This window comes from Notechis scutatus, chromosome Z (assembly GCF_049901735.1).
Source record: "Notechis scutatus isolate UNSWTSFEM ecotype Mainland chromosome Z, rNotScu1.2, whole genome shotgun sequence".
Taxonomy (NCBI): Eukaryota; Metazoa; Chordata; class Lepidosauria; order Squamata; family Elapidae; genus Notechis; species Notechis scutatus.
Window position 1 is genome coordinate 22617194 of NC_142025.1, and position 21108 is coordinate 22638301.

The window sequence follows — 21108 nt, forward strand, 5'->3', positions numbered from 1 at the left end:
AATAAAATCTGGACAATCATTTGAAAGCAGTGGATGGCAGATTTAACTCAAACTGCATCAAATCCTTTTTTCCTGACACCTGTTTCCATTTATGGAGGAAACCCTAATCATTGCACTTGGAGGTATTGATTAAGTGGGGATTAAAGTCATGAAAATTGAATCTACTTTCATCTACCCAGTATTTTCCTATCTACACACTTTGATTTTTGAGAAAAAATATTTTGCTTTCTGAATAAAAGTTAAATCATTTTAACTTTAAATGCTGACAGGTTGGTACAGCAAGATATATGGCTCCTGAAGTCCTGGAATCCAGAATGAACTTGGATAATGTTGAATCCTTTAAGCAGACTGATGTGTATTCCATGGCTTTGGTTCTGTGGGAAATGACATCTCGCTGCAATGGTATTGGAGGTACGCTTGATTCCATTGATTAAGTATTTTTAAGCAGATGTGATTATAACTCCTTGTCTATTATGTTTGCAGGTGGTATATTTATTATTAAAGAGGCTTGTTGTTCATAGATGGTCTCCCTTTCAGGCAGTTTTAGCATTTAGTGAGCCAGCCATCAAGCTATCTTATTTAACATGTTTGAAACCAAGAACAGACAGACTTGCTGGCACAGAGATTAGCAAGCAAATATCTGCACATATTGTGCATTCCTTGTTCTTATCAATCTTGAGCAGTCATCTGGGGGTGGGGGATTCCAGGTCATAGATAGCAGAAAATAAGCTTTTTTTAAATGGGTTTATTGGGACATGGGAAACATCCTCTCCCTTCCAGTAGTTCTATTCAACAAAGCTTGTTTTATCACTGCTGATGGGTGAAAACTTCCTGACTTCTCTGACTCCACAGTTCTCTACTACACTACTAATGCTCCTTCTAGAACCACATTTAACTGACCTGAAGTCAATTTAATTGACCTGAAGTCAATTTGTTGAGAGAGATTATACGTACAGACCATTAAAAACTTTTGAGCATCAAAGTTTAGTTTGTAATTTGTAGTTAGACCAGGGGCTGTTAAACTGTACCCACAATTCTTTGGAGCTGTATGATCAGTATAGAGTCAGATCTAATAATCTTTTTAAATCTGACCATACTTGCAGAGACATTGGTGATAAAATTTGTGCTTGCTTTGCCTAGGCCACCACACAATAGTTAAAGGGAAAAGGGAAGGATTAGGATTAGAATTAGAATTAGAAGAACTTTATTGTCATTGTACAAGTACAACAAAACTGTGGATGCACCCCAGCAACTGTTCGCAATACAATAAAACCAAAGCACTTAAAAATGAAGATAAGAAAAATAGAGTACCCAGGTCTCCATTTGCAATTTGAGAGTACAATATCTACAGATATACACAAAATATACATCCAACACTGACTGTAATGCTTTGCCGAGTATAATACACAAGAGATGGATTGTACTATAAAATGTTATTATATATCTGAATGGGGTGTTGAGATTTCACATCTTTTCACATCTTAATAAGGTAGTGACTTAGTGTTTATTTGCGGTTCGGATGGCCCAGGGAAAGAAACTATTTGTTAGTCTAGTGTGGGATTTTATTGACCTAAAACGCCATCCAGACGGCAGCAGGTCAAAAAGATAATTGCCAGGGTGTGAGGGGTCTTCTATAATGGCCTTGATTCTGCTTTGGCAGCGGGACCTGGCTAAGTCTTCCAGGGAGGGCAACCAATGATCTTTTGAACTGTGTTTATCACCCTCTGTACAGTTTTCCTGTCCTCAACTGTGGAGCCTGCATACCACACACCCAGACAATATGTCAAAGTGCTCTCCACAGAGGCTTTATAAAAAGCCAGCAACAGTTTCTTATCCAGATTGTTCTTCTTGAGAACCCGCAGGAAGTGCAGCCGCTGCTGAGCCTTCTTCACTAAGGCCTTGGTATTAGGGGACCAGGAGATATCAGCTGAAATATGGAAGCCAAGGAATCTGATAGTAGGGACAGTTTCCACTCGTTCTCCGTTGATGATGAGTGGGACATGATCCTGTCCATGTTTCCTGAAGTCCATAATCAGTTCTTTGGTTTTATGGACATTCAGTGACAGATTGTTCTGCGAACACCAGGTAGACAGGTTCTCTACTTCTGCCCTATATGCCGTCTCATACTCTCCGGAGATGAGAACAATCACGGTCATGTCGTCCACAAACTTTATGATGGTGTTTGTTGCGTGGCTTGGTGAGCAGTCAAAGGTGTACAAGCAGGGGCTCAAGACACAACCCTGGGGGGAACCAGTACTGAGTGTAATAGTGGAAGAAAGGTGGGGACCAAGTCTAACAGATTGTGGTCTGTTTGTCAAAAAGTTCTTAATTCAGGAGCACGTGGGGGTGGGGACCTGCAGATTATACAGTTTGGTTACTAGTATATCTGGGATGATAGTGTTAAACGCAGAGCATCCTCACATAGCTTTGTTTGTTCTCCAGATGGCTCAGCACTCTATGAAGTGTGATGATCACAGCATCCTCTGCAGATCGGTTTGCTCTATAAGCAAACTGATGTTGATCAAAGGAGGGCGGGAGGCAGTCTGATGTGCTGTGAAACTAGTCGCTCAAAAACCTTCATAATGGAGCTTGTTACTGCTATGGGCCTATAGTCATTGAGAGTGTTTATATTTGTTTTTTTGGGGAACGGGGATGATGGTTGCAGCCTTCAGGCATTGTGGGGTGATGGCATGTGTTAAAGATAGATTGAACAGCTCTGTAAGTATTTCTACCAACTGTTTTGCACACGCGTTAACTACTGCACCAGGAATGCCATCAGGCCCAGCAGCTTTCCTGGGATTTACTGCTCTCAGTGTTTTTCTCACCTCATGCACCTGAAGAGAAAGAGGTGCAGCATGAATTTCATGGAGTGAATTTCAACTGTTTTCCACAAGGAGCACTCTCAAAACTCTTCTACTTCAGTTGGGCATAGTCACAAGAACTAATGTAATACTATGAATTATGAGATCCATATATGGAAATTAAAACCATACTGTAGTTGTAGAAAGCTAAGGATATATTTATTTCTTATGTAATTATTCATTTTATCCATGAGGATAGTTCATAAAAAAATCATTTATCATCTTAGGAGGCCAAAGTACCACAAAGTAAGACGATCCGAGTTAAACCTTTATGGCTTCAAGCATTTTGATAAAGAAATGAAAAGCTGATAGGGTTGGGGCAAGGGAAGGGTATTGTTCTTAGAACTCCACCCAACAGCATTTCATGATTTCTCTGTTTTGAGGCATGGATGAATTGTTTATTCAGGAATACCCTTGCACCATGGCTGATTCCTGAGATCTTTTCCTGTTTCTGTTTGAGTATCCTGGAATAATGCCTAGGTAAAGAACCACCATCATTGCAGCTATACTCAGGAAATTACAGAACTGCCTAAAACTGATACAAATATATATTATTTTAGATAAAAAAGGAAATGCATCCTTTGGCATCACAGTGCGTCATGCAAAGGTTAAATATGTAATCGCAGCAGGAATATACTTGAAGAACAATAGAATGAGCTTGGAATTACAATGAGATTAGAATATGTTAAAGCAAATAAATTAATATGTATAAGAAATGGTTGTGATGGTAGATACATACATAAGAAGTAATACTAGGAGACTTATATCAAATAAATCTAAGAAAATGGGATGGATTTCTGAAAAGTTGCAGGTTACAACTGGTCTATAATACATAGGTAGTCTTTGACTTACAACCAGAACTGAGTCCAGAATTTTGATTGTAAGTTGTTACACTCATAAATTGAGTCACAGTGTGACCAAACTCATTTTATCAACCTTTTTTATGACAGTCTCAAATAGAGTTATTGCAGTTATTAAACATATCATGTAGTTTTATCCAAAGTGGGGTTTTTTGCCATTTTTTGCTTGAAAATTGCAAAAAAGATGCAAATCATTATGGAGGCTGAAGGCAAACACCCAGATTCCCTTCCCATCGTTTTAGGAGATTTCAATCAAGCAAATTTAAGGAAAGAGCTCCCAAAATATTTCCAGCATATCAATTGTCCCACCAGAGGCAAAAATACTTTAGACCACTGCTACACAACAGTAAAAGATGCTTATAGGTCTTTACCACGAGCAGCTGATCACTGCATGATTCACCTTGTACCTGCCTACAGACAAAGACTTAAAACCATGAAACCAACAATTAAATCGGTGAGGACTTGGTCTGATGCGGCAAAGCTGAAGCTTCAGGCTTGCCTTGATTGCACTGATTGGAAAGTTTTGAAGATACCTCTGCAGACCTAGATGAACTCACAGATACTGTAACATCATATGTCAGCTTCTACAAAGACCTATGTGTACCAACAAGGAACCTGTGAATATATAGTAACAATAAACCTTGATTCACAGCTAAACTTAAGCAGCTACGTCATTCCAAAGAGGAAGCCTACAGAAAAGGTGACAGAATGCTATACAATCAGGCCAGAAATGTATTAACAAGAGAGATCAGAGCAGCAAAAAGAAGCTACTTTGAAAAGTTAAGGAATCAGTTCTCAACAAATGAACCAGCAAACATGTGGAAAATCTTAAAAAATTTCACTGGCTACAACAAACCTCCTTCTCAGACAGAAGGAAATCAACAACTAGCAGATGACCTGAATGGTTTACTGCAAGTTTGAAAGGAAACTAGAGCCACCTATCTTCACAACCTCCATCAGCCAAGCCTCCTACAACTGACCCCAACCCATTGGGTTCACAACCTCAGGAAATCACAGAAAAAGAAGTGCAAAATCTATTTCACAGACAAAAGCCAGAAAAGCACCAGGGCCAGACAAGATAATTCCTTTTTGCTTAAAAGTCTGTGCTGACCAATTGGCCCCATCTTCACCCGAATCTTTTTTTTTATAAAGAATTTTTATTTTTAAACAAACATACACAAACAAAACATAAAACATAAAACCATCTTCCAGTTACATACAGTGTGTCAGTTGGTTACAAGTCTTTTGCAACTTCACCCAAATCTTCAATAAATCACTAGAAATGTGCTATGTTACTTCTTGCTTCAAACGCTCTACTATCATCCCAGTGCCAAAGAAGCCCTCCATCAGGGAACTGAATGACTACAGACCAGTTGCTCTAACATCTGTAGTTATGAAAATCTTTGAAAAACTTATGCTGTCCCACCTGAAAACCATCACATATCCACTGTTAAATCCCATGCAGTTTGCATACCGAGCAAATAGATCGGCAGATGATGCTGTTAATATGGCTCTGCATTACATCCTACAACACCTTGAATCTCCAAATACCTATGCAAGGGTCCTCTTTGTAGACTTTAGTTCAGCATTCAATACCATCATTCCAGACTGAACACTGAACACACTCGAAACCATAGAAATGATGATAGACTTTAGGAGAAACCCTCCCATACTACCACCTCTTAGAATACTAGACAACACAGTATCAATAGTAGAGACCTTCAGATTTCTAGGTTCTATCATATCACAAGACCTAAAATGGACACCTATCATCAAAAACATCAAAAAAGCACAACAAAGAATGTTCTTTCTGCACCAACTCAGAAAGCTCAAACTGCCCAAGGAGCTGCTGATACAGTTCTATATAGGAATTATTGAGTCTATCATCTGCACCTCTATAACTGTCTGGTTTGGTTCTGCAACCCAACAAGACAGACACAGACTTCAGAGAGTAATTAGGACTGCAAAAAAAAAAAAAATACTATCAACCTGCCTTCAGTCAAGGACCTGTATACTGCACCAGTCAAAAAGAGGGCTGTGAAAATATTCATAGACCCCCTCACATCCTGGGCATAAACTGTTTCAACTCCTACCCTCAAAACAATGGTATAGAGCACTCCATACCAGAACAACTAGACACAAGGACAGTTTCCCCCCGAAAGCTATCACTCTGCTAAACCAATAATTCCCTCAACACTGTCCAACTCTTTACAAAGTCTGCATTACTATTAGTATTAATCTTCTCATCACTCCTTATCACCCATCCCACTTGTGGCTGTATGACTGTAACTTTGTCGCTTGTATCCTAACGATTTATATTGACTGTTTCCTAGTATGATTGGATTGCTTATTGTATCCTATGACTATTATTAAGTGTTGTATCTTATGATTCTTGACGAATGTATCTTTTCTTTTATGTACACTGAGAGCAAGGTTGTCATAATTTCAAATGGTTCGTAAGTGACCAGTCATCAGTCTATGGGTAGTCCTCAAGTTATGACCAAAACAGAACCTTTATTTATTTATTTATTTATTTATTTATTGAACTTTTATTATTGGAGTTGCAGATCTGTTGCAATGTCAACTATCAGGGTATGTCATTAGCATAGCAGAGGTTTTTAAATAGTTATAAAAACAGGGATAGAAGAAACTATATAGTCTGTGATATTTGTTTTTAGATACATACTTATTTTAATTTAATTTTAATTTAATTTAATTTTAATTTAATTTAAAAGCCTATTTTATGACAAAGAGGAGTTGTGTTTCAAGAATGGATCTATACTATGTGGAAGGATTGTGAGTTCCTATGAGGTGAAGTTGAAGTGAATATCTTTTGCATACAGAACCTCAGTATCATTTTAAGCTTTTAGAACTAGCCTTATCTCTAAACTTAAGATATGAATATCAATATAATTGTAAATGAAGAAACAACCTTAGGAAACACCATTCAAATAGTGGTTGGACAAAATGTGGGAAGGAATTTATATTTTATTTATATAAAATATATTATTTATTTATAGCTTGCCCAATAGTTCACTAGATTAGAGAGTAGTTTAGAAGCCATATTTAGAAATTGCTTTAGAAAAACAATACTGCTTTTAGGAAAGCTTGAGGTGCCTATTTGGAAGTTTAGTCAGTACAACAGCTGTACACCAGATGTTATGCATTGTGACAAATATCATTTCTATCCAAACAATTTGCCTTTGTAACTGACATGGATACCCTGAGAAAGGAAAGCATAGTGAGCCTTAAGTGATCTGACAGCTCTCCCAAAATCACTTCTTTTCAGTGTCTTTGTTGCCTGTATTTGAGATTAGTCAGCCAAACTCAAAAAAAATATCTTTGAAAAATATGTTTCTAAATAACTTATGCTCTTTGAGCTTCTTTGGGCAATGCTGGATTACTTGAAATGTTTTCTACCTTTGTCTGAAATAATACATTCAGATTAAGGATGAAAGTATAGAAAACCAGTATGTTGAAAGGGTTTGGGACTTTGGTATTTGACAGGAAAAACAAATCTAAATGTTTTGGAAGAAAAGTAGTCTACACTCCGTTTTGCAAGCACTCCAAAACTTTTGATATTCGGATACAAATCTAGGACCAATTTCTCATTGCCTATAGCAGACAAACACTAAATGTAATAGAAGAAAATGCAGCCACTTTTTCACTCTCCCTTTTCATTAAAATTGACTAGTTCAGTTTTACTTTTTTTCTTTGGTTCAATCATGTCTAGTTTTCAGAGGCTACTTGCCTAAGTTACTGCAGCTTTCTTGGCAAAGTTTTTCAGAAGTAATTTGCCACTGCTGCTTTCCTAAGGCTAAGACAAAGTGACTAGCTCAAGGCCCCACAGCTGGCTTTGTGCCCAAGACAGGATTAAAATTTAAGATTGCTTGGTTTCTATCCTGGTGCCTTAACCACTACACCAAACTGGTTTTCTCTATTTTAATATTGGTACTTAAATAATGAGGCATGACAAAAGAAGGCAAAGCTGCTGTTTTTCCCAAACAGTTTTGTTTCTAAAATGTGCCTACTTGATGAACTGTTTTTCATTTAAATTAAAATTAAGCATATGAACTGTAGCCTCCACTCTTTTGAATGAGAGTTCTACAGAAATAATAGTATATACAAATATGCTGATTCCCCTTTAAATTGAATCATTGGCTTCTTCCTTTTTTTTCTACAACAGAAAGCTTGGCATTTTAAAAATACCCTTTATTGTGCTGCGGGTCACACTTGTTTCCTTACACTGGCTCCAGGAAATATACTTTGTATCTGTTAATTGTGACCATGTTTCAGTTTTATCCTGCATTCTTTCATGTCAAAAATAGATTTTGGGGAATTATCTTATTCAGCCTATTGGTGTCCTGAAAGCAAATTGTATGTTGGATGATTGAATTATCTGTCCCTTAGAACAGGGGTCCTCAACCACCGGGCCGCGGACCGGTACCGCTCCGTGGAGCACTCTGTACCGGGCCGCAAAGAAAAAAAATGGCAGCTTTCTTCGCCTTCGGTGAATGCTGCTGGGATCGGGATCAAGGACACAAATGAAAGAAGGGGAGGGAGGAAGCAACCGAAGCCTGTCCTGCTCTCTGGCTCAGCAGCTTCGGTTCCTCCCGCCTCATTCCTCTCTCATTCGCTCTCTCGCTGCTCCACCAGCCCAGGAAGAAACTGCTTCAAAGAAGCCGGGGTGGCTTTTCCTGTTGCCGCAGCTCCTCTGAAGCGCACGTTTACCCCCACCCCGCCCGCGCTTCAATTCAGTGCTCCGTTCTGCCTGCCTGCCTGTCTGGTTGTTTGGGAGAAGCTTTAGCTGAGAATAATAACTATTCGCCTCTTTTTATCAGCGAAGCTGCTCCGAAACGAAGGCAGGCAGGCAGGCAGGCAGAACGGAGCACTGAATTGAAGCGGCGGGCGGGCGGGGTGGGGGTAAACGGGCACTTCGGAGGAGCTGCGGCGACAGGAAAAGCCACCCCCTGGCTCCTTTGAAGCAGTTTCTTCCTGGGCTGGTGGAGCAGCGAGAGAGCGACTGAGAGAGGAACGAGGCAGACACCTGAGGGAGGGAGGGAGACACCTGAGGGATGAGGCTGAGGGAGGCAGGGCCGAGGCGCTCCTGAACAGGGTTTGCTGGCAGACGTTTTATTACCCGACTAGGTAACAACATCAGATGTTATCTAGTCAGGTAATGAAACGTCTGCAAGCAAACCACCAAACTCGGATTCTCCCCCGGTCCTTGAAAAAGTGTTTGTGCTTGAAACTGGTCCCTGGTACAAAAAGGTTGGGACCACTGCCTTAGAATAGATCTTGACTTTTCATGAAAATGTGGAAATATGAAGTGAACGTTTAAATGCAGTAAATACCATTCCTCAGAGAAATCACAATGATTTGGGTCTCTGTTGAGTTCAGTATATTGGTATAATCTAAAGCTTTTTATTGCCTGCAAAAAACAATTCTAAAAACAACATGATAGAAAGCAGGATCTGGTCTAAATGGATGTTATTTTTCCATATTTCTCTGCTATGATATGGTTTTATGAAAAAAAATAAGGCTATTTAAAGTACTATTTGTTATGGGAAAGCAAGAAAATAAAAATTTCCAAAATAAATACTTGCAAAACATGTTTTATGCATAGTTGTAGATCATTTGTAGCTTACTGGTAGAGGTATGCAGCTAGGCAGATGGATCAGGGAAAGTTCACTGTGTGCTTTTATTTTTATTTCTGAGAACTATTTTCTTATCTGGCAAATTTCCCTACTGTAGGGCACAAGTAGAGGCAGTTCACTTATATTTGGAATCTTTATAAGACGAGTTTAAAAAGCATTGTTTTGCCACTCTTCTTCCTTATCTTCTTCTTGCATTGTTTGCTCCTCTCTTGACTTGCTCTTTTTGTTTGCCCAATTGTCTCTTCCACATCCCTTTGATCCCTTTGATTGGCCACTTCTCCCACCACATCTTGCTTTTTCCTTTGGTGATCCATCTTTCTCTCTTTTCATTTTTCTGCCTGAACTGTGCCATCATAGGTAAAGGTAAAGGTTCCCCTCGCACATATGTACTAGTCTTTTCCAGCTCTAAGGGGTGATGCTCATCTCTGTTACAAAGCCAAAGAGCCAGCGATGTCCAAAGATATCTCCATGGTCATGTGGCCTGCATGACTAAACACAGAAGGTGCACAGAACGCTATTATCTTCCCACGAAGGTTGTCCCTATTTTTCTACTTACATTTTTACATGCTTTCAAACTGGTAGCTTGGCAGAAGTTGGGACAAGTAATGGGACTCTGTTACACGTTGCTAGGGATTCGAACCGCCGAACTGCCAACCTTTCTGATTGACAAGCTCAGTGTCTTAGCCACAAAGTGCATATATTCCAGGATTCTGTATAAAATTGTCTTTATTAATAAACATAAGTTTCCTGATTCAAATTTTATAGATGGGCTAGGAAAAAATGTATCTGAAATATTTTTTTTTAAACAAATTTTATTAATTTTTGAAATCAATACACAAACAAACAAAACATAGAATATAATAACATAAGAAATCTTTTCTGGAAAAACAAATAAGGCATCTTATTTAAAAACAAAATAATTCCAAATTATCATATTTCCATACAAACACAATTTAATATGTATATTTATCTTATCTGTTCAACTTCATATCTTTTCCCAACTTCTCTTTATTTCTCCCTTTCCTTCTGTTCAATTATATTTCTTTTACCTTGAATTATATATATTCATTGTATCCATCTGCCTTATTTACAATTTCATTATTCTCTTCCAATGTTCTTCTAGGGTTTTAATTCAAACATAGACAAACATAACACAAAACATAAATACATAAAACTTCTTTTTGGAAAGCAGCTTACCCCGGGTTACATCTTTTTGTACAGACATAAATCAAATTCATGCTCACGAATATACTATTTCATATCTTATTTAACATTCTATATCTTCTATATATTTTCTCTCTTCTATTCACTCTCTTAATTCTATTTTATTTATTTCACCTCAGTTTAAATAATTTTACTTGCATCTTTTGTCCGTTCACTTTCAATTATCTATTTATCTTTTCTTTCTAATACAATATTTCTCCTGTGATCACTGGTTGAAGTATGACAACTTTTTATCTTTCCCCTAAATTAAACACTTAGAATAATACATACTTTCCGTGCTGATTCTGCTTAGTACATTCTAAATACTACATTTTAAAATAATCAAACAAAAAAAGGAATATTAAAGTTTATAATATAGTAAAAACAATATTTCTTAGGGAGTTCAACTCTATTGTTAAATCTTAAACATTTTTATAAATTCCCTTTATTGCATTATTAACTCATGTAATATTTCAATTTTCTAACTCAGTTTCAAATACTAATATCTACAATACAGTCTTATGTACACTCGCAGAATCATTTTTTAAGTTATATTTTACCCTTTATCTCTGAAAAAAACCTATTTTTTAACATCTTGTTTCAAACCTTTATGACTTCTCTTTCCCTTTTCCCTTCCTTTCTTATCAATTCTAGCTTTTTTGCCCCCCCCCATCTCTCAAACTCCACTCTCTTAATCTTCCCTCTCTGTTGTATTTCTCTTTTCTGTTGCTTTCTGACATTATCTTGATTTTTCTTATTTTTCCCTTTCTTGGTTGCTTTTTTAAGTTCTGAATTGTCCATTCTCTTTCCCCCCTTCTGTTTTCTTCTTCCACTAAGATTATTTGTCCATTAAAGATGGCTTGTTCCAATCTTCTTCTTCATCCTGTTGTTGTATTTCTTGATAGGTAGAAATCGCCATTTCTAAAAAGTGGAAAATAGATCCAGAAGAGCCCTTGCCTTCTTGTTCTTCTTCTTTCAGTTTTTGAAAATCCATTTGTAATTCTTCAACCGCTAATGCCATTTAAAAAAAAAAAAAAAAAACCCAAATGTTTTTGATCTTTCAAGAAATAGTTCCCAAGAATCCCAAAGTCACAAAGCAAATCCAAATCAGAGCAAATTGTTTCATTTAGCACTTTCTTCTTTTTATATTTTCTCTTCCTGGGGTAGAATTCAATTACACAGATCCAAAATAATTTTCTAGAAGTTTTATCACCATTTATTTCTAGTCTTATAAAGTCCAAGCAGTCTCCTTCAATACAATCTTAAAGTAAATTCTTTACCTCTTCCCTCCCACTTATAGCAAAAAAAAAAGATTAAGAATTTTTTTAGTTTTTAATTCCAATATTCAGAGATCTTTTACCTCCTTGGCTTTGCTGTGCCCAAGCAGGTTTTTCAGATTCCCTCTGCTATTTCCGTGGGGAGGGAGAGCGAGAGAAAATAATTTTCCCCTTTACTTTTCTTCCGCCGCTTTTACAGCCTTCTTTGGGAAACAATGTATCGTTCAAGCGGTTTAATTTCCAGGGTATTTAAAAGTTCCTTGTTGTCCCGGTTCAGCCAAAAAACCCTTTCACTTTCTCCAGCTTCCTCCTGCACAAATCTTACCCGGCTGCAGGCTTCTTTGTGGCGGCCATTGCTGACCGCCGCTCCACCGCCTTGGGAAAAAGGAGTTTTGCCGGCTGAGGAGGGGGTTTGCGATAAGCTCCTGTCCGGATCTCCTCTCTCTTTGGTTGCCTCTACGGGGCAACCATATCCTCCAGAACCAACTGGATTGGAGGAACTTCCACGGCGAGCACAGCAGGAACCACGCACAATCACGGATTCCTGCCGCCGCCGAAGCCTTGCAAAACCGGAAGCTAATTCCAAATGTATCTGAAATATTAAGTAGGTAATATTAGGAGAAAGATATGTGTTCACCGTCTTTAGTTATTTGTAAAAATAAAATAATACAGGCAAAATATAATGAATAAAATAAATAAAATAATATCTAGCTGCACTTTTATATCATTCTAGGTATATGGATGATACATTTTAGCCAACAGTCCCAACAGTGATTATTGAATTTAACATTTTTTTTGATCCACAAAACAATTAAAATATAAATTAACGAAATAGGCCTGGTTTTCACTACACATACAAATAACAACATAAAACATAAAACAGAGTTTAAGCTTGTCAACTTTTGCATGTTATATGAATGTATCTAAAGCTTGTCATATAGCTGGCTAAAAATGTTTTTTCATGAACACTGCCTAAACTTGTCAGACTTCACCAACAGAAATGACACAAATGAAATCTGGCTTGCCGCTGGTGTTGCCTTTAGATTTTTCTCCATTTTTCCACCTGTTTCCTCATTTGTTTTGTTGGGAAAAATATAAGCAGCAAACAAATGAAGCTCTTGCTTTTGAAGAAATCTATTATAAGACTTGCAGTGAAGTTTTGAGATGTTTTCAAAACTTTCATGCTTTTTTTTTTACACACGAAGCACTCAATATAATGCTCTAGCTAGAATATATGTAAATGTACATCATTGTATACACCCTTGCCTTCCTGTGTTACCATCTGTCTTAGTTCAGTCTTTTCATGTCTTTTCCAGAATTATCTAGCCAAAACTTGGAAGAAAAAAAATACTTCAGCATATACTTCAAATCATTTAGGATCTCATAGTTTGGGAATTGTAATGATTTATGGATGGGGAGTGAGTTTGGTTTGAATTTCTTTTGGAATCAGTTAAAAATTGTGCCTTTACTTACTCTACTGTTAGAATTTAATTTTATTTGATTTTTCTAAATATCTTTTTAACTTCTCAACAAATAGCAATAAGAAAAACAACCAACCAAACAAGGTTTAGGATTTTAACTATCTCTTAAACTCATTTTTGTATCCTTGGAATAGAGATCATCACAATAATTTAAGGCTTAGAATAAAGCTTTAAATTTCAGGAAATGCACCCACACTACCCACTGTCTTTTTCAATACTTTTTCTCAGGTAAATGACAGTGATAGACAATCTAGCAAAATGTGAGGCTTAGAAACAGAATGTGTAATACAATACTGAATTCAGATCATAAAGAACAGGTGCCAGCATCATATTTTACAATATCAAGGAGAGGCATATGAACATCATGATTTTGATCGTCTTAGTCTAACCATGTGCCTTCATTTTTGCTTATTTTCCTAGAAGAGGTGAAAGACTATGAGCCACCATTTGGTTCAAAAGTGCGAGAACATCCTTGTGTAGAAAGCATGAAGGACAATGTTTTGAGGGACAGAGGACGGCCAGAGATTCCTTGTTCATGGCTCAACCATCAGGTAAGACAGAATCTCAATTATTTTTGGAGGGAGAGAATTCATGACAAAACTGGCTAATTGTCACAAATAGTGGTTGCCATAGAAAATAATTTCAGTTTTTGAAATGATTCAGTAGATGCTTTTTATCCAAGATGCTAAAACTAATATTAAAATATAATTCCAACTATTATTTCTACATGTTGTGCTTCCCCTTGAAGTCCTGTTTACTGGACCATTCTATTCAAGGAGTAAAAACAATGGAAAAAACTAAAAAGAAAAACAAGCAAATAAACATTGTGCCTTAAGATTTTTCAAACTTGTAAAAAGATCTTGCAGTATGAGTGCTACTTTAATGAGATACAGAAAAACTATAATTTGTATAATTCCAATTCTACTATCGACAACAGTCAAAATCAGATACGAAGTAAATCATACAATAGAATTTGGCATTAAAAAAGACAGACTAGTTTTCACTCTTTCTTATCACCAAGAAAATTCTCTGTTGAAATAAAAGGCCAATTTTTAAGCATAGGATTTATTGAATTAATATGCATGAGCTACAGGCAAAACACTACATAAATGCTCATATAATTAATATATTCCTGACATTTAATCTTGACGAGATTGGAATTAGCCATTATTTTCTAGAGTAGAGTGGCCATAGTAGAATTCCCATTATGGGAGAATTATAATTAACATCACAATATCTTGAATATTAGATTAACACTTGAAGTTTGGAGAACAAAAAGAAGTTTGTGCCAGTTAACTTCCATCTGGTCTTCCACTTAATCAACTCCTGCATCAGCTGAATATCTTGGAATCCTTCCATATCTCCAGTGGTGGAATTCAATTTTTTTTACTACCGGTTCTGTGGGCGTGGCTTATTTGGTGGGCATGGCTTAGGGTCATGTGACTGGGTGGGCATGGCTTGGTGGTCATGTCACTGGGTGGGTGTGGCCAACTCAATGTCACTCACGTCAAGGGGTGCCTCGCCTGGCCCCTCTCCTCCCAGCCATTCCTTGTTACACCCAGCCTCAACACATCTATAGTTCTGTAAAAATGTTGTTCACCTTTTTTTTAACTTTATTATCTACGTACTATAGATGTACTTTCATGGACCACTGAAAGGAGGAAATGGCTCAGATGCTTTGCCCAAGAGGGTGGTAGGCAACAGGCTTTTGGGAGCTGCCAGAAAGAGGGGTGGGGTGCAATGTATGGGAAGGCAAACAATGTATTTTCCAAAGCACCAAGAAGGATGGAAAGTAATCAAGGAGAGAAGCAATCTAAAAGTAAGGAGAAACTTCCTGAGAGTGAGAACAATTAACCAGTGGAATTGCTTGCCACCAGAAGTTCTGGGTGCTCCAACACTGGAAGTTTTTAACAAAAGACTGGACAGCCATTTCTCTGAAATGGTATAGAGTTCCCCCCCAAGGTCCCTTCTAAGTATTATTCTGTTATTCTGACACCTTTCCCAGGACCTCTGTTCAGATTTTGGCATCCTCAGAGTTTTCCTGCCTGAGCCCGGGCTTGGACTAGAAGACCTAGTCCCTTTCAACACTGTTAAACGCACCTGTATTTATGCTCTGGACTATTGACATGTAAACCCTGAAAAATACCTGGGCAAAAGAAAGGCAGTAAAATCACTCTAGATGTAGGGACAGTGCAAAATATTAATATATGATAAATAATGGAACAATTAAAAATAATAGCACAGAAATTCCTCTTTCCCCTTCTTTTCTTTCTTGCTCTCTTTCTTCCCTTCCTCTTTCTTTCTCTCTTCCTGTCCCTTCCTCTTTCTTTCTTGCTCTCTTTCTTTCTTTCTCTCCCTTCCTTTCTTTCTTTCTCTCTTTCTCTCCCTTCCTCTTTTTCTTTCTTTCTCTCTTTCTTTTTCTCCCTTCCTCTTTCTTGCTCTTTCTTTCTTTCTCTCTTTCTGTCTTTCTCTCCCTTCCTCTTTCTTCCTTTCTTGCTCTTTCCTTCTTGCACTTCCTCCCTTCCCTTCCTTGTCTCTATCTCACACACACACACCTTTTCTGGGAAGAACTTATTGGGTGAACTCAGAGCAGCCAGCGGCAGGACAATGAAGAAAGCAGCAGCCCCGGAACATCCCTTTCAAAGCACATGGGCGGTGGCAGCAGCTATGGGAAGCAGACCCAGATCACAGCCTCCCTTTCAGGGCACAACAGCAGTGGTGGCAGTGGCATGGGGGGAACAGCGGTGGTGGCATGAGGGGGCAGCAATATGGGGGGAGTGACTGGGTGGGACAACTGGTGGGCGGGCAAGCTGTGCGAGCGAGCAAGCATTGGGGTGGGCGGGGCAACTGGGAGACCGGGGAATCGGTTCGGGGGCATGGCCATCCAGAAGTCGCTACTGGTTCCGTGACCCACGCCAAATTCTTGCTACCGGGTTGCCAGAACCGGTGCAAACCGGCTGAATACCACCTCTGCATATCTCATATAAGAATAGATAGAGGAACTTCTCCAGAATCACATAAGAATCAGAATCCAGTTTCCATATCTAGATCATCATTCTATGGTAAACAGGAAAATTAACCCAGAATTTTAATTGGCAGTATATAAGTATGGATTAATAACTCAGGCTTCAGAAGAGTTATTAATCCGTAGTTATATGCTGCCAATTAAAATTCTGAGGAGTGCAAGACAGGTAGATGGTGAAAAAAGTTTTGGTCACCACATCACAAAAAAGCTGATAATGAGGGGTGCAAAGGCAAGTAGATGTGGGGAAAAACAGGCAAGCTCCTCCTCCATGTATTTTCATAAAAGACAGAACTTTTTTCTTTGGTAGGATTATTTTGAAATTCATGCCTTTTATTTTGCTTTATTTTTTTTCCACACCACAATTATTGACAAAATTAATAATGGCCGGGGCATATGCTATCCGGGTATTAGTAGGAGCTGCCTAGATGTATTAATTGCAGGCATCATGAATGAACGTGACAGTTACTTATTTTGTTAATTTTTTATTTATTGCTAGCAAAAATGTTTGGTGGATTTTTTTACTGAAAAAACATCTAAATAACTTGGCTGTTTCTATGTTATGCATATTGTGGTAACTGTTGATTTATCCAAGCCAGGAAAATGTCTTGGTCCATTCAAGAGAATTCAGCAAGCATCCGTTAATTTGTGCAATGCCATATCTTCTTTAAATATTGCAAACATATAATAAAATCCCAAACTGCCTTTTCAGCATCATTACCCAGCTGCCTCAGTTGCAAAACAAAACAAAACAAAAAACATAAGATATGTTTATCAATTTATTGCAAAAATTCTAATTACAAAACAGGACAATATATTTATTGTAGGGTTTAGGATATCTATGCAGATAATGATTCCCTAATATCTCAGGATATATTCATCTTTCTCTAACATTAAATGTGACTTACATAAAGTAGTAACCTGAGTTATTATAAATTGTGACACGCTGGGTTTCTTGTTTTCATTTAAGATAACACAGATATATGGTATAAATTATATATTTTCTAATATATAGAATTATAATTATAGAATTATCTTCCAATATATAGAATTATATATTTTCTCAATTATTACTATCTGTAACATGAATTATATAGGATGAGATTTTTTATACATTTGTATCCTTTGTAGACTGCTCTTTGTTGAGCCCCACCCCCACCCCCCACCCCGTGTCTTCCAGAATCAAAGGCATTGCTTTCTATGCTCTTTTCAGGGTATCCAGAAGGTGTGTGAGACTATTGTTGAGTGTTGGGATCATGATCCTGAGGCCCGGCTGACAGCACAGTGTGTAGCTGAGAGGTTCAATGATTTTGATTACCAAGATGGACTCTCGAGAAGAAGCAGCTCAGAAGAGAAGATCCCTGAAGAAGGCTCTGGCAACAGTGCCAAGTAACAGCTGGCAAAACAGAAGAATGCTCACTTTTAGGTTCTCTGTGTTCAGCCTTAGAATAAGAGGAACTTTTACCATTGGACCTACTTTCTATGACCCTGAAGAGCTGCCTTTTCCTCCATCCTGCAGCTCCAGAGAACAGGAATTTATGGGGCAACCATAATGAGCCATGTGCAGTGCCATGGCATAGTAGTTGCTTCCTTAAGTGTGCCATAAGATAAGTTACATTGGTGCTTCCTGAGAAAATAGGACTATATTACAATGCCAATAACAGTTGCACTTTATCAAGGTCTGTATATAAAACTACGGAAGCTCAGTGCTAAATATAAATACACAAAGCTCTGCCGAGAGTCTTCCAGAAAACGTCTAATAGATAGAAAATTGCACATGTTTGCTAAGATACTGGCAGCAGTATTGTCTTATTCACCTCACTCAAACCATTAAAACTTATAGGTAACTACACTACAAATGTTATCAATTGATGCACCTTTTTTTTCAGACAAGGGGCAAAAAAACCAAATGGCAACTAGAAGTATTTGGATATGTTTGAGCTTTTTTAAAAAAACAACTGTGACATTATGCAATGATATTCAGCTGGTTCCTGAATGTTTAAAATTTAGAATTTATGAATTATTGGATCATTCACAGCAGGAGTTTTGGTTTGCTTTGTTTTTCTCTTCAGATGTAGAATTTGCAAAGGTTTTCTTTCTTTCTTTTTTGTTCTTTAATGTCAACAAAGAATTATTAATATCCCTCCCCTTCTTTCAGCCTGTACTTCATGTTCTTAGCCTTCATATGACTACAGGTTTCTCTTCCCCCAACTTCCCTCTGGAATTGGGCAGCACCAATTATAACTGCAACAGATGTTTTGCATTTGCCATGGATTCTGGAAAAAGTAGATTCCTTCCTCTTTCCTCCATCCTTTTTTGGATCAATAACATCACGTCTAGTTTTTTAAACCCCTAAATTCATACTTGCTTTTGTGCCCAAAATGAATAGTAGATGATTCCTTTCTGAGTTTTTATTATGCTTTGGCAAAAATTTGCTCCGTACTCTGGACATGCATGGCTTTTGGTCCTTGTAACACGCATCATAGCCAACCCTGCCTGCCTGCAGTTAATGCTTAGAAATGCTATACATTCCTAAACTGATCCCCACAGGCAAGGCTTACATTCTTTTAGTCTTACAAAATATTTAGAATTGGAGCTGGCTTCATCAGGAATTTTTAATGACAGGATTTGAATTGTTTGTGCTTTCTTGCAAGATATGCATTCTCCAACGTAGTGCCCTTCAGATATATTGGATTGCAAACCTGTGATAGCAGTTGGGAGTCCAACAGAACAGTGGGATGGGGATATTTCTGGTAATGGGCCATTTTTGAAAGTCAGCTACTATTTTGTAACAGAATGCATTCTTTCATTTTTCCTTTCATTAGAATTAGTCCATGCCAGCCAGGAACAATTCTTTTGGGGTGAAAGATATATTACAAGTGCATTTTCCCCTGTGTATCCAATAGGAAAGAAAAGGTATATTCATATAGGAATTTTTAAAACTTTATGGAGAAAAAATATTTATTTATTTTTTAAATCTGCAATTGTATTAAACATTTTATAAATATTTAAGCATTAAGTGGACAGAGGCTCAACAAAAAGAAACCAGATTTTAAAGTAACAATGTACTAAATTGGAGTTACCTTACTAATAAAGTGGCTTTAGAAAAGTATAATGTTGAGTAGTGATGGGATCCCATGACCTCTAGTGGCACTTGTCAGAATAGCAGCACAAAAAACAGCTGCATAGAAAGTAAAAACGAGCTTTCTTTCAAACAGAATGGGAGGGTGCATTTGCTAAATTGCTAATTTTGTAGCCTACTTTAAACATTACTACATATTGCTATCATTTACCTCAGTAGTAAATAGTAAATTTACCATTTATGTCAGTAGTTCAGCTTGAAGGCCTTCAGTGCAACTCCCTAAAATTGTTGTTCTTCTAAAGTTGTCACCAAATAGTATTGTTTGAAAAGACAGAGTGAATGGGCTGTCAAATATGTTGAAGATTAATAATTTTACTTCATTTAAATATCAGCAAAATCAGTGTGCCCTAATTAAGGCAACTTTAAGGAATGTGGACTTCAGAATTTCCCAACCTATTCAAAAGTTTAGATCTGCCCCTCTTAAAATGAAGTTTCTCAGTGATGTGGTGCATTGATCTAAAAGAGGACTAGACAAAATTATGGGGAAAAGTCCAGAATAATGGAGAGTCATGGCTATATGTTATTTCAAGATTCAGAATAATTTTAAAAACCATTTGCTGGTGAGTTATAGTGCACACAGGAGGCTGCTTTCTTTGATGATTTCTCTGAAGTAACCAATTCAGTCCTAAATAAGAAGCAGCATGGCAGGCTTTTATAGATAATTAGCATACTGTAGAGGTCATCCACTTCTAGACCTGTCTACTTACGAGATTCAAGTAAGGTCAGTATTTAAATTGGCAGCGTAGACATGCCTAGATCTTCCCACTGAAACTGGGGTGTGTTTGTTGTGCACTAGTAAAAGCCTGAGAGATCACTAAACTCCTGACAATCCTTTACCATTTTGTATTAGTGTATTTAAAGAGATTAAAAAAAAAATTCCATGAAAGATTTTTTTTAAAGTACAATATATATGAAAATAGAAATGTTTGCATATCTAGTCTCTTTATCAGATTTTTTTATAAGCGCTTACAATATTTTTGTACAAATAAATATTGTACTCAATGCTTTTGTTTAAAGTCTTATTCATATGAAAATACCTCAGTGTGTTTCCAGGACAATGTAATTCAAGCAGCATGGTGCCTGCGGGTGCAGTAATGTTCTCATGAAGACCGTTTCTGATGCTTACCAAGCTCCCTGTCCTTATGACTCTACATGTTTTAGATTATTTTAATTAAGAAATAAGCAAATAGGCAGCATTCTATACAATACTAATTTTTAATATCAACTTCATCCCCAAGAAGGCTTCTGGTTATTAAATAGGTTTCAAAATACTCTTACATAATAAAAATGGATGGTGGTTGTTTGTTTGGAAATGTTCTGGAAACACAGAAGAAAAGTCAAAAGTGATAGAAATTATACATATTGATATAGGCCAACTTATTTTAAGAATATAATAGGGAATATATTCAACAGTTGGCCAATTAGTATCTTTATTCATAACAGGTTAACCACACTCAGGTGTCAGCATTAATGGCTTTATATTTAATTGGAGAGCAGTAAATAGATTCAGTTGGGATTAGTCTTGGGACCAAAATTTTCATTGCTATTAATAACTTTAATAGCTATGAAAGTTATTCATATCTATTAATAACTATGAATAACAGA

The 21108-nt window shown here is 37.3% G+C and overlaps 1 protein-coding gene across 2 annotated transcripts in view; it reads left to right on the top strand.

The window, feature by feature from the left end:
• Positions 1 to 18220, top strand: part of TGFBR2 (transforming growth factor beta receptor 2) — a 66689-nt gene extending 48469 nt beyond the window's left edge. The window contains exons 6-8 of one of the 2 annotated variants that reach the window (XM_026681338.2): positions 270 to 411; positions 13763 to 13890; positions 17575 to 18220. In XM_026681338.2, the coding sequence (XP_026537123.1) occupies positions 270 to 411; positions 13763 to 13890; positions 17575 to 17754 (450 nt within the window). In that variant the 3' untranslated portion in view covers positions 17755 to 18220. Of the gene's footprint in view, positions 1 to 269; positions 412 to 13759; positions 13891 to 17574 lie in introns of both variants that reach the window. The other variant, XM_026681336.2, reaches the window with a different exon arrangement.
• Positions 18221 to 21108: the final 2888 nt, after the last annotated feature.